The sequence below is a fragment of the Pinus tabuliformis genome, chromosome J, assembly GCF_031772625.1.
Source record: "Pinus tabuliformis cultivar Carrire ecotype Pingquan chromosome J, CPIR1, whole genome shotgun sequence".
Lineage (NCBI taxonomy): Eukaryota > Viridiplantae > Streptophyta > Pinopsida > Pinales > Pinaceae > Pinus > Pinus tabuliformis.
Genome location: NC_142295.1, coordinates 51,612,720 through 51,627,906, shown reverse-complemented (window position 1 = coordinate 51,627,906; position 15,187 = coordinate 51,612,720). Strand labels below are relative to the sequence as shown.

The 15,187-nt window shown below is 37.8% G+C and overlaps 1 protein-coding gene and 1 pseudogene across 2 annotated transcripts; both read left to right on the top strand.

Moving 5' to 3' along the window:
- The first annotated feature begins 3,001 nt into the window (after positions 1-3,001).
- Positions 3,002-4,726, top strand: LOC149225441 (cytochrome P450 77A1-like). The gene has a single exon (XM_089377098.1). It carries the CDS (start codon positions 3,083-3,085, stop codon positions 4,607-4,609), a length of 1,527 nt encoding a protein of 508 aa, XP_089233224.1. The 5' UTR covers positions 3,002-3,082; the 3' UTR covers positions 4,610-4,726.
- Positions 4,727-12,045: 7,319 nt separating this feature from the next.
- Positions 12,046-14,332, top strand: LOC149225440 (cytochrome P450 77A1-like; annotated as a pseudogene). The gene is made up of 2 exons (XR_016247678.1): positions 12,046-13,668; positions 14,118-14,332. The product of XR_016247678.1 is annotated as a cytochrome P450 77A1-like (transcript).
- Positions 14,333-15,187: the final 855 nt, after the last annotated feature.

Sequence of the window (15,187 nt, the reverse complement as noted above, 5' to 3'; positions counted from 1 at the left end):
ATCTCCTCATAGGTCTGTCAAGGACCAGACCCCCTTTGAGGCTTGGAGCGGCACTAAACCAGAGGTCACTCACCTCCGTGTTTTCGGCTCTCGAGCATGGGCCCGGATCCCCTCTGAAAAGAGGAAAGCTCTTGATCCACAGAGCATTGAGTGCATATTTGTTGGATACCCTTATGGTGTGAAGGGATATCGACTCCTGATTCCCTCTACGGACAAGCTCATCATTGAGCGAAGTGTCAAATTTGAGGAAAGTCTCTCGCATGCACCTCAAGCGCCGTATGCAGACACTTTTTATCTACCTCATGTTTGAGATGATGACTCAGTGCATTCAGATGCCAATACAGATCATGCAGATGCCGAGGAAGAGCATGCAGATGCAAAGACAGAGTCTTCAGATACAAATCTAGTGCATGCAAATGATGATCCACATCCAAGCCCAGATCGGGCTTCCAGCAGTGAATCATATTCCCCTGTCATAAATCAGAGAATAAGGAGCTTACGTGAGATATATGCACAAGACCAACCAGCTGCTAGAAATGGTCTTGTGGGGGATAATTCTTATCTACAGAGGACTAGCTCAGAGTTTATTGAGCCTCCTCTTGTCCTCATTGCCACTGAACCATCACCCTCCTGGCATTGTCATTTGGTTCAGTCTTCTGATCCACAGTCTTATGCTGAGGCTGCTGGGCATCCATCTTGGGAGTCCGCCATGGAGGAGGAGTATAACTCCCTCCTCGAGAACCAGACTTGGGATCTGGTCCCCCTTCCTTCAGGAAGGAAACTTGTCCGATGCAAATGGGTCTACAAGACCAAGAGTGCTGCAGATGGGCAAATCACCAGACAAAAAACAAGGCTAGTAGCCAAAGGCTTCCAACAAGTGCATGGCATTGATTATGACGAGACCTTTGCTCCAGTAGCAAAGATGGATTCCATACGCCTTACACTTGCCATTGCGGCTGCCCAGCGGTGGGAAGTACATCAGATGGATGTGAAGAATGCCTTTCTTCACGGAGACCTATCTGAGGAGATCTACATGGAGCAGCCACATGGTTTCATTCAGGATTCATCTTTGGTCTGCAGATTGAAGAAATCTCTCTAGGGCCTTAAGCAAGCCCTGAGAGCTTGGTACGCGAAGATGGATTCTTTTCTCTTATCACAAAACTTTGAAAGATGTAAGTCTGATCTGAATGTTTACATGCTTAGGACACATGATTCTCTTCTTATCTTAGTTTTGTATGTAGATGATCTCCTAATCACTGGCAGCTCGGCTTCAGCCATTGCTACAGTCAAGAGGGCCTTGCATGATAGGTTCTTGATGACGGACATGGGTCCATTACACTTCTTTCTTGGTTTTGAGATCAGCCAGAATGCCATAGGCATCAAACTCTCTCAGGCTAAGTATGCACGGGATCTCCTCGAGAGATTTCGCATGACTGACTGCAAGCCAGCACCGACTCCTTTTCTGTCTGGGGTCCGCCTTGAGGATGGAGGTGACACTCCATTAGTTGATAGCACTCTCTACCGACAGCTAGTGGGGAGCTTATTGTACCTCACCCACTCCAGACTAGATCTCTCATACGCAGTAGGGGCAGTTTCCAGATACATGCAGGCGCCGCATGAGCTACACTGGAATGCTGCCAAGCGCATCCTCCGATATGTGCAGGGCACCATCACCTTCGGGATTCACTATGCAGCAGGCACTTCATTGAATCTCCTTGGCTTCACAGATTCTGATTGGGCGGGAGACAACATTGATCGCAAGTCCACCTCCGGATATTCACTCAGTCTAGGATCTGGCCCTATCTGTTGGTCAAGCAAGAAGCAAGCTGCTATTGCTCTCTCTTCAGCTGAGGCTGAGTATCGAGGAGTAGTCAACATCACCATTCAGGCTCTGTGGCTACAACACTTCCTCACTGAGTTGGGCGTCCAGTTCCACCAGCCCATTGTCATCTGGTGTGACAACCAGAGCACTCTCAAATTTTGTAGGGATCCAGTACAGCGGCAACGGACGAAGCACATAGAGATCCATATGCACTACATCAGAGACTTAGCACATGATCGGGTCATTGATTTGCAGTTCTGTCCTTCAGCAAAACAGACTGCAGACATCTTCACCAAGACATTCACTGAGCAGAAGTTTCGCTCTTTGCGTGATCGTCTTGGAGTGAAGGACACGATTGCTTAGCAACTGTATTTTTCTTCCTCTTCTCTTTTGATTACATTGTATTTTGAGGGGGGGTTTTTCCCACGAGGTTTTCCCTCTTTCCTCAATTTTAGTACAAGTTGCACTGTATTTTGGGTGACCTTTGGCCTTAGTTGCCAGAGCCCATTTTCTATTTTTCCCATAGTGGTTTTCAGGGGGGGTGTTGGAACTACTACACACCTACATGCAGACTCTTAGTTAGAGCATGTGACTGCATGCAAGATTCCTTTTGCATGTTGGAACTACTACACATCTACATGTGGACTTTTAGTTAGAGCATGGGATTGCATGCAAAATTCCTTTTGCATGATTTACTCCTTGATTTACTCCTTGATTTGCTCCTTCTTTAACTCTGCAACTGACTAGTTATCTCCGGAACTTGTTGTAGGTGTTGAGTCTTCTCATTGATCACCACTATAGTCATACCTTGGGATCTTCACCCAGTAATGCTATATCATAAGCATTGTAACATAATTTTCTATTGAATCATTCTTTTCTTCTTTCGATTTTCTTTTAGTGTTTTTGCTTTGCAAAGGTGTGTGTTCAACCTTTACTAGCTAGATTCATCAGTTCAGGATTTCTAACACATTTATAAAGTGATCATTGTGTCTGACAACATTGATTATGTATTATGTATTAAAAAGAAATGCTCTCTTTAGACTCGAATACAAACCAAAACTTACGTGCAGATTTAGCTTTTGGATGATTCTGGATAATGCTGACTAAAAAATGAATATTGACTGCTAACCTACTCACTAAAAAACAAAGCGAAACCTACTCACTAAGAAACAAAGCGAAACCAAAAGTCGGCGACTGTAAACGATCGTACAGGATACATTTTGGAGTTGTGTCATGTTAAAGTAGTAAAATATATCAGACATGGCACCAAACCCTCGCATTCGAATTTCCATGGCGATTCTGTCGTTTCTCCAGGCTATTCTGCTTCTCGTAATTTCCTTGTTCTTCCTCCGACTGGTTCTCTGGAAGATCTGGCGCTACAGGAACCTGCCCCCCGGGCCCCCGGCATTGCCGATCCTAGGGAATCTCCTTCAGATGGGATTTGCCAATGGCACGTTCGAGAACTCAGTGCAGAAATTCCATGAGAGATACGGCCCAATATTCACCATGTGGCTCGGTTCCCGCCCTATGCTCATGATCGCTTCCCAAGAGCTTGCCCACGAGGCGCTCATACAGAAGGGCTCCCTCTTCTCTGACCGCCCGCCTGCCACCGGGATGCGGAAAATCTTCAGCAGCAACCAGCACAACATTCATTCGGCCGCATACGGGCCGCTGTGGCGGAGCCTTCGCAGGAATCTGGTTAGCGAAGCCCTGAACCCTTCGGCGATGAAGGCGTTTGGGGAGGTGAGGGAATGGGGCATCGGCCGTCTGGTGGAAAAACTGAAGAACGAAGCGGCTAGCAACGGGGGAGTGGTGAGTGTGGTGGAGCCGTTTCGAAACGCGGTCTTCTGTATCCTCCTGTGGATGTGCTTCGGCAGCAAGCCGGACGAGGAGACGGTGACATCCGTGCAGGGCGTCATGCGGGAGGTCCTCCCGACTGGCGTAGGTCTGGACGAAGCCTTACCGATTCCGGCGTTCTTCTACCGGCGGCTTCGGGCACGGACGCTGGAGGTTCGTCAGAGGCAGAGAAAAACCCTGCTCGCCCTCATAAACCAGCGCCGCGACGCGCTGCCTCCGCCAGGCGGCGCATACGTGGACACGCTGTTCAATCTGACAGTGGAGGACGGCCGAAGCCTCAACGACGAGGAGCTTGGTACTCTCTGCGTTGAATTCATCAACGCCGGCACCGACACGACAACGACAGCCCTGCAATGGTTGATGGCGAATCTGGTAATTCATCAAGACATACAGGCAAGATTATACGGCGAGATCGTCAGGGTCACTGGCAAGGGGAAACCGGCGGAGCAAGACGACCTGCAGCGGATGCCTTATCTCGAGGCCGTGGTGAAGGAAACTCTGAGACGCCACCCTCCGGGGCACTTTGTACTCAGCCACGCCGTCACCCGGCCCTGCGAACTTGCCGGCTACAAAGTCCCCGCCGACGCGTTCGTCAATTTCTATGTGGCGGGCATAGGGATGGATCCCCGAGTGTGGCCAAACCCGTCGGAATTCAAGCCGGAGCGGTTTCTTGATGAGGGTGTGGAAGTGGATTTGACAGGGACAACGGAGATAAAGATGATGCCGTTTGGCGCAGGGCGGAGGATGTGTCCCGGATTGGGAATGGCTATGCTCCATTTAAATCTCATCGTCGCCCGTCTGGTTCAGGAATTCGTGTGGGAATGCAAGCCCGGGGAAACGGTAGATCTATCTGAAAAGCAGGAATTCACTACGGTTATGAAATACCCTCTGCAGGCGGTCATAAAGGAGAGGGAGAAGGAAGATAATTAGTGGTGGAAACTTGCGAGAGGTAACAGGTTCGATTCTTATTGCATTCTATACCGAATAAAATAATCAAAGCAATTGTCCTGTTACTGTAATAATTATTAAAATTGTGGGTTCCGTAAAGATTCTTGTCCGATGTGTGTGGGTATGAGTTATTTCCAAGTCCCATTCGTCAATCGGTTTGTTCATCTTAATCGTTTTTTTTCCACTTTAATTGTTGGGTATTGATTTATCTTTTTAAAAAAAAGAATTAGGTGACTCTGAAAAGTTTAGAGCGAAAACTCGCTGGAAAGTTTAAAGCAAAAGGAAAGGCAAATTGCAAGTATTTCAACTCTTAGCTACTTGTTGAAGTATAAAGTTTTATCACACCATCTCAGGTTTATCTGTTTAAGAAGATCATCATTTTGTTCTGGTAAAAGATTGGAAATGGTGGAATTATGATTTTCTCTTATTTGTTGAAGTTTATGAGAAATATCTATAATTAATTAATTAAGTTTTATCACACCATCTCTGTTTTATGTGTTTAAAAAGATTATCATTTTGTTATCTAAAAGATAGGAAATAGTGGATTTATTTTTCTCTTATTTGTTGAAGTTTATGAGAAATATGTATAATTGATTATTAAAATGGTGTACGAAATGGATGTTTAGAAATAGATTAAGTTAAAAATGTAATAAGGGTTATAAGATGTAATAAGGATTATTAGTTAATTTATAAAAATAAATATTCAGCAAAGAAAATAATTTTAATAATATCGTAAAGATTAGTTACATTGAGTGTCATTTTTAATGGACTCTTATTCAAAAAAATTAGATCAAATTGATTTCAAATATTAAAATTAAATATATGAATTTTAATATATGAAAAAGTTTTTTAAGAGGTAAATTTAAAAATATTTTTATTTAAAAAAATTGTAAATTTAATTTTTTAATTTTAAATTATAATTATACTTACAAATACACTGGTTGGTTCGAAACGCGTCGGCAAATGACATTCCATGTGATTTTCGCTGAAATCTTTCTCTAACTTGATATGGATCACAGAAGCCTAAACTCTATTATTATATTTATATTTATATTTATAGAAATTTTAAATAAAAAGTTCCTTTCTTTATTTTGATTTTTTCACTTATATACAACTATTTATAAACAAATTTGTATAAACCAACAATATTCTAATTAAAAAACAATTATATTTATAAAATTAATGAAAAATATCTATTTTGATTTTTTTACTTATATACAATTATTTACGAACACTATATATATATATATATATATAAAACAATTATACTTACAAAATTAATAACAAATACAATTCCATGTAATCGTAAGGAAAAGATACAATTCCATATAGCCTTGACGGAAGATAGTACCAAAATATGTGTTTAAAGTGTATAGGATGTTCACAATATGGACATCTACATTGGAGTTAATCTTCATTTAAAGCTATACATGAATGAAGTAGAGAAGGAAAAAAAAAAAACATAGCATTTTTATGATAAACTTTGGATTTCATAAAAAATTTAGTTTGAAAATTTAGAAGTTATTTTTATTTAAGATCAATTTTGAATTTCATAAAAATGGTAAGTAATTTTTATTTAATATGTTTAGATAATTAACTATAAGTTCCATGTATCATCTCATTTGGGATTGTTGCATAAGTGATGTTGGTTGGTTTTGTTAAGTTATTGTAACACTCTCCTCCCACATTTACTCAAGTTAATCGATTCGCTGGGCTAAACATGTGACGAGATATTACTATGATGTGATTCAAATTCCCATGTACAGTTAAGGAAGTGAAATCGACAAAACCAAATCAAGCTAAACAAACAAATAACAAACTAAACCCAAATCAAAGAACAACAACCCTTCTAGAAATAATTGATGGTATTCCCCATCAGAGTCGTTAATTCTGTTGGCCAGAAAAGTACCCTAAGGCAAGGGTTAAAAGCCTCAACAGGGCAAGATAAGATAATCAACAAATAACACTCAATCAAGCAGGCCAAACATATGAATTATCAAACTTGGATTTGGAGACATACCCAAAAGTCCTACATTCGAAGATGTTCCTGTAGGGTCCAAACCCTCTGCTTTCTCCAAGATGTGCAGACTTGCAAATCATTCATAGTAGCATATACATAATAGATAATTCAATGTGCATACATAAGAATATGTTAGATCATCGTATATAAACATTTAAACTATCATTCATAAGATGACAACATATATCAAGAACAAGACAAGAGCTTCTTTATTGATTAACAACAATAATTACAAGATATATACAACCTGATCTAAGCCAAAGGCACTGATGAAGCCTTTCTTTGGATCCATCCAGCCCGAGCCATGAAGATAACCTCTCTAATAAGAGGAAGAATATTCTAGATAAGGATTTTGAGCATCTTTGCAAAGGAAACCAAGGTTTCCTAGAGACTATAAGTGCAAGAGGCACAGAAAAATCAAACTTGATCTGGGAGAAATCAAGTATAATATTGATGCCCTTCTTCTCTTGTTCTCTTTAGGCCTACCAAAGGAATGTATATATATCACCTCAAATTGGTTATTTCCATTAGGGGAATTTTGAAGTCTAAAATGGGCCTCCTAAGAAAATAATAAAATAATAGCTAAACCAATAAAATAATATTTATGAATTTGCAATTCACTTTTTGCATCACAATCCATATAACCATAGTTAAATTTAATTGAAAGTTGTACAAAAATAAAATTACTAAAAAAATTGTATTGATGCGACTATAAATAAGGAGTTTTTCAAGAAAAAAAAGTCATTATCATTGAACAACTAATACATTTGTCCTTTGTACTTAAATAACTTAAAATATATTATAAATATAAATTTATAAATTACTAATCATATAATATACTAGTAATTAAAATTTATATTATTTATATTATCCAATTAAACTATATAATAACATGTAATTAATATAATAACTTGTAATTAATTAATATACTATATAAAAGTCAAATGATAAAATGTAATAAATGTAATATATTATTTTATGTATTAATTTATAAACCGGTTACCATTGTCATAAAATTGTGTAAGAGTTTATCAAATAATTTATAATAATAAAAGATTTAATTTTTCTTTGGGGCGTAATACCTTCAAATTAAGTAGAATTCATAAGATCAATTTATTAAAAAAAAACCATAAGTCATACAAAACTAATATACACTTTTTCTTTAATTTTAATATGCTTGTATTGTTATTAATATTATAATAACATTATTCGTAGATTTGATTTATCATAAAATTACAAGGTCACATTTTTATTTAATTTTATTTCATGTGTATAATATATATGTATAGTATTAACTTATAATTAATTTGAAATTGTAATATTAAATAAAATGAGATGAACATGTAATTTAAAGTATATATATATGAAAATATATAAATATAATTTATTGAGAAGTTTGTAAAAACATGAAGATTATATAGAGATATGCATTGTTTCTTTCAAAGAATATGAAATGACAATAATAATATTTTATTCAAAAAATGTGAAATGATTTTTATTATGAGTACTTTACTTTATGACTTTAAAAGCACTTAAAACACTACCATGGTTAACCATGAATTTTTATTCACCATTAAAAATGTGACAACTACCTTTAACTCAAGTAATGCCACCTCAATCATTGGGGATGATGTCATCCCCTAAAATGCGACTGGTTCTCATAAAATGAATTTTAATTGTACATTTTTTCCATGTGAAACCTATTTTAAACTTCAAAATTCCCCTAATGTAGTTAGGTCACGAGCTCCTATAAGTGAGCTCTTGGTAAAATGCATAAACCCCGCCCGAAAAATAGCATTTTATTTTATTTTTTCATATTTTAAATGTATAGGTGGGTATAGTATTATGGGACCCACATATGTGCATGATTTTGTATGGGAAGAGTTGCATATGTATTTTAAAATACTATTTTTTAGTATAAGGCCAAGTTTGCATGGGAAAAGGGACTGCCTAGGGCCATAAAAGAGCATAAGATATATAGGAGTGTTCAATGATGCTATAACAACATTACCCAAATAAAGCAGTCATGCAAATGCCTGCATAGAATGCGAGCAAGGATTTTAGGGTTGAAGAGGGTAGCATTGCGTATTGTATCTCTAATCATACTCTTTGCTCTTGGGTATGTTTGTTGTCAGTTTATTTACCCCGATAATAAGATTTGTGTCTACATCAATATATTAGCGTAATAGATTAGTTAACATTCATGTGATTAGGATGCCCCTTTGGTGTGGAGGTGAAAATTCTTTCTAAGTGCGGAGTTAGATAACTTTTGTGCACACAACGAAGGTATAGGAGTGTGGAGGTTCTAATGGTTCCAGTTCTCCCACACATACGTAATTGTACCAAGCGACAATGGTTAATAAGAGGAATGGGATATTGATAGTTGCTCGCACGGTTCAAGTATTTCAATGGCAAGCTCTACAGTTATTAGATTGGGTCAGTGGATTGAAACGAGAAGATAAATGACCCACAAATAATCTCTTTTTCTAAATTTTGTGTACACAGTGGACATACGAGAGTGTGAAAGAGGAAGTATGTGTTGGGGGAACAAGTGCCTTCCACACCTCCAAACATAATTTTCTTCTCAACTGTGATTTTCCAATTCTAATTGCATTACTAATCCATTTGTATAGTGCTATCATATTTAAATTCAAAGAGAAGAGAACTATTCGAATTCCATTATGACACAGTGCAAGAATATCTTTCCACCCTAGCGATAAAGGATGCATCTAGTATCTCCATTGTCTACGCAAAACTTTCGAATCGTACTAGACTTTGTAACTGAGCATAAAGATAATTACTAAACTAGCTAAATGTGATAAAATATACCATGTTCTGGATAATTTGAATGCTTTGAAAATATGCATTGAACCATTGATAATCAATACATAACCTTGACAAGATAGATCATGGAAATCTACCCTCAACTATGGTAGCGTGCCATGCTTCAAAATAGTGGATTTACACGTAAAATTCACTCCCATTTGTGAAATCCAAATTGACCAGGCAGGTGTAGGAGAAAGTTGGAGTACCAATAAGCATAAAGAATGAGAGGGTATTTGAATATGATTATTATATAATTGTCTCTTTCAATGTAAATGAGCCAAACATGTTCTTCACTAAACCTTCTTCACCCAAGGTTTTATGATAGAAGTTAGATATCGCAAGAGCTAAGGAGGATATGTCTCTAGCTAATGTTAGCACTATGTTCATCAACATCATATTTGAAGAAATGAGTGTTTGAAACTACACTTGAATTTCGCATATGATTTAGATTATTTACAGAAGGGTTTTTATTTTTCTACCAACTAATTATGTAACGAGGAGTCCATCTTGTCATGCCACAATTGTGAACCAGAGTTAGTCTCTACTCCTTGAATTCTGTCTCATCCATTACACCAAAAAATAAATGTTAATCAAATAGATATTGATTTTTAATTCAAGCAAAAATATATATTTGTATTGTGATTCTTAAAGATTATACTTAGCCTATTGTACAAAACAATAATTTTTTATCAAAAAATCTATAATATAATTAGTTTTTTCTACATACATGATTTTTAATGAATTCATGTGGGAGTGTGAAAGAAACACAATGAAAGCTTCCTTTCCAATGAAAGCTTCCTTTCCCCTGCACATTCTACACCGTCACTATGGCTTTGTTATTTTAATTTTAATTTGTCTTGTTCATTGAGCAGTTCAACGTCGTGGTAATTAGATTGATTTATCGACCAATAACATTGATGTTGGTGTTGATGCAAATAGTTTAACGGACCATGAAGAAGGATGGGAGACGCCCAAGTTTGACAAGCATATAGTACCAAATATTTTAACATCCCCACCAACGCCGAGGAAGCTTAGGCTGATGACAGAGAAAAACAAAGTTAGGCAATTGTGCATTGAGATTTGTTTGTTAATCTCAATGTAATGAATTTGCTTTTTGGGTTGCAATCAGAGAAACTTTAGGTCACATGACAACTAGATGTCTGCAGATATGAATTTTAGAATCCATTTTTCGTCATCATATACATATTTGGGTTTGGCAGAATATGCTTAAAAACTTTCTCAACGTTAGTTTTTCATATTTTAATGCGGAAGGAATGTGAAGTGTATATACAATATATATACTCTCTCCATCATACATAGAATTATGGGGGTATTGATGCTCTCTGATTCATTAGTTTATTATTAAATCCATACAATCCATGATTTCATGCTTGAGAGGCCAAGGCAATAGGTACCTAGAAATTGCTCTAGAACTCATTCTTTTTTGCTTCAAGTTTTGGATTGACAAAATTAATATATAAATTGTTACTAATTGTTATTAGTGCAGACGAAGAAAACTTTGTTTTCCTCTGGACTTATGCACTCCGCACTGTTTTAAATGGAGATTTGTTCAACTTCACTTCTTTTTCCACTTTCACGTTTTTTCCGCCGCACTCTACGGAGTTTTGTTCAACCTTTGTCCCTGCTGCTTTCCTATCCCCACCCATCGCTTAGGTAAGGGATTTGAAACCATATCACTTATGGTATCATTGGGTAGCACTCACTCATAAAATTGCCACTCACAAAATTAGTTTTTTTTTTTTTTAATTAATTTGTCAAACTAATAAATACATAAAATAAAACACCCTCCACAAAAAAATTATATTATTTTTTTTTTTTTGAATTTACAAAAAATAAAAATATTCAACATTTTTTCAGTTATTAGTGCCCATACAGGTTTCCTTTATCGCATGTAATATATATTTATCACCGGCTATTATTATTTGGAAAGACTAATAACTAATCCCCTTGCTTCACTTAGAGGTTTCCTTTCTCGCATCTAATTTTTATTTATCAGTGTCGCTTATTATTTGGAAAAAATGACAAATCCACTTAAAAATTGTGGCTCACCACCTTTGCGTGCTGGTCCAGAGACTGGACACCTGCTTTTTGTTTAATTGGTCCCCACTTTAGTGTTCTGGTTCAGACCGCAGATACCTCCTTTTTTGTTTTTCACTAATATATAAAACTTGTGAGCGGCTCATTAATTATTTTTATTAAAAATTCTTAAGGCTAGATTTTTAATGAAAAGTTTTAAGATAAAATTAGGTTAAATAAATATATTTTACAATTGATTTTGATGCGTACTGATTTTATAAAAAAATTCAAATTAATGTGAAAAAATTTATCACATTGATTTTAAAAATACAATAATATAAAAAAATTATAATCTCGTCTTGTGAATGACGGGAACTCGTTATCAAAATATATTTTATATCACACTCGTGATTTTAAAAATACAATAATATAAAAAAATTCTAATCTCGTCTTGTGAATGACGGGAACTCGTTGAACGTGTTGCCATGCCGGGAATAAATGACGGTTATTTCTAGCCAAAAGTCGGCGACCGTAAAAGATCGCACAGCATACATTTTGGAGTTCTGTCATCTTAAAGTAGTAAAACCCTGCGCATATTTCAGACATTGCACCAAACCCTCGCATTCGAATTTCCATGGCGATTCTGTCGTTTCTCCAGGCTGTTCTGCTTCTCGTAATTTCCTTAGTCTTCCTCCGACTGGTTCTCTGGAAGATCTGGCGCTACAGGAACCTGCCCCCCGGCCCCCAGTCATGGCCGATCCTAGGGAATCTCCTTCAGATGGGATTTGCCAGTGGCGCGTTCGAGAGGTCAGTGCAGAAATTCCATGAGAGATACGGCCCAATATTCACCATGTGGCTCGGTTCCCGCCCTATGCTCATGATCGCTTCCCAAGAAGTTGCCCACGAGGCGCTCATACAGAAGGGCTCCCTCTTCTCTGACCGCCCGCCTGCCACCGGGATGCGGAAAATCTTCACCAGCAACCAGCACAGCATCAATTCGGCCGCATACGGGCCGCTGTGGCGGAGCCTTCGCAGGAATCTGGTTAGCGAAGCCCTGAACCCTTCGGCGATGAAGGCGTTTGGGGAGGTGAGGGAATGGGGCATCGACCGTCTGGTGGAAAAACTGAAGAACGAAGCGGCTCACAACGGGGGAGTGGTGAGCGTGGTGGAGCCGTTTCGAAACGCGGTCTTCTGTATCCTCCTGTGGATGTGCTTCGGCAGCAAGCCGGACGAGGAGACGGTGACATCCGTGCAGGGCGTCATGCGGGAGGTCCTCCTGACTGGAGTAGGTCTGGACGAAGCCTTACCGATTCCGGCGTTCTTCTACCGGCGGCGTCGGGCACGGATGCTGGAGATTCGTCAGAGGCAGAGAAAAACCCTGCTTGCCCTCATAAACCAGCGCCGCGACGCGCCGCCTCCGGCAGGCGGCGCATACGTGGACACGCTGTTCAATCTGACAGTGGAGGACGGCCGAAGCCTCAACGACGAGGAGCTTGGTACTCTCTGCTCTGAATTCATCACCGCCGGCACCGACACGACAACGACAGCCCTGCAATGGTTGATGGCGAATCTGGTAATTCATCAAGACATACAGGCAAGATTATACGGCGAGATCGTCAGGGTCACTGGCAAGGGGAAACCGGCGGAGCAAGACGACCTGCAGCGGATGCCTTATCTCGAGGCCGTGGTGAAGGAAACCCTGAGACGCCACCCTCCGGGCACTTTGTACTCAGCCACGCCGTCACCCGGCCCTGCGAACTTGCCGGCTACAAAGTCCCCGCCGACGCGTTCGTCAATTTCTATGTGGCGGGCATAGGGATGGATCCCCGAGTGTGGCCAAACCCGTCGGAATTCAAGCCGGAGCGGTTTCTTGAGGAGGGTGTGGAAGTGGATTTGACAGGGACAAAGGAGATAAAGATGATGCCGTTTGGCGCAGGGCGGAGGGTGTGTCCCGGTTTAGGAATGGCTATGCTCCATTTAAATCTCATCGTCGCCCGTCTGGTTCAGGAATTCGTGTGGGAATGCAAGCCCGGGGAGACGGTAGATCTATCTGAAAAGCAGGAATTCACTACGGTTATGAAATACCCTCTGCAGGCGGTCATAAAGCAGAGGGAGAAGGGAGAAAATTAGAGTGGTGGAAACTTGCGAGAGGTAACAGGTTCGATTCTTGCGAGAGGTAACAGGTAGGTTCGATTCTTACTGCTTTCTATAATGTGAATAAAATCATCAAAGCAATTGCCCTGTTACCTGAAAAAATAATTATTACTAATGATAAATACAATTAAAATTGTCGGTTTGGGAAAGATTTTCTCCGATGTGTGTGGGGTATGAGTTATTTCCAAGCCCCATTCGTCAGTCGTTGATTTGTTCATTTTAATCGTTTTTTTTTCACTTTAATTGCTGCATATTGATTTATTTAATTTAAAAAAAAATTAGGTTCGACTCTGAAAAGTTTAAAGCCAAAAAAAAAGGGAAATTGCAAGTATTTCAACTCTTAGCTACTGGTTGAAGTATAAAGTTTTATAACACCCTCTCAGGTTTATCTGTTTAAGGATATTATCATTTTGTTTTGGTATTGCTTATTTGATTGGATGATGCTATATACAGCATATTTGATTCGATGATGACGTATATACAGCATATTTGATTCGATGATGACGTATTTCTACACGCTATGGTGATATTTGTATTGGCGATACGATGATATATATGTAAATAAATCTGCTGGCTTCGACGATATAGGTTGTAAAATGATTTTTGGACGGAGATGCTTCTCCCCTATTAAAAAAATTGGAAATGGTAAAATTATGATTTTTCTCTTATTTGTTGAAGTTTATGAGAAATATTTATAATTAATTAATTAAGTTTGATCACACCATCTCTGTTTTATGTGTTAAAAAAGATGATCATTTTGGTATGCTAAAAGATAGGAAATAGCGGATTTATGATTTTTCTCTTATTTGTTGAAGTTTATGAGAAATCTGTATAATTGATTATTAAAATGGTTTAAGAAATCGATTTTTAAAAATAGATAAAGTTAAAATGTAATGAATAAAATTGTAATAAGGGTTAAGAGCTAGAATAAGGATTATTAGTTAATTTATAGAAATAAATATATAGCAAAGAAAATAATTTTAATAATAATGTAGAGATTGGTTTTATAAATTTTTAGACATTTTCACTTTTATTAAAAAAAATTACATTAAATTGATTTAATTTAATATTAAATATATGAAAATGTTACTGGGTATTTATAAAAAAATTAAATAATATTTTTTTCCTATTTTGATTTTTCCACTTATATATCACCATTTATATAAACCAACTTACTTATAATATAAACACAAACAAAATTTTAACATGAAAGAATAATTATTATTACAAAACTAACAACAAATACAATTCCACCGAACTTATAATACTAGATACAATTCCGTATAGTCTTGACGGGAAGATAGTACCAAAATATGTGCTTAAAGTTTATAGGATGTTCACAATATGGACAACTACATTGGAGTTAATCTTCATTTAGAGCTATACATGATTAAAGTTTATAGGATGTTTACAATATCGACAATTACATTGGAGTTAATTTTCATTTAGAGTTATATATGATTAAAGTACATTGGAGTTAATTTTCATTTAGAATTATACATGATTGAAGTTTTAAAGGAAAA

Bases quoted from the DNA above. Each gene is read 5' to 3' on its own strand.
- LOC149225441 (XM_089377098.1), top strand. From the start codon at position 3,083: ATGGCACCAAACCCTCGCATTCGAATTTCCATGGCGATTCTGTCGTTT.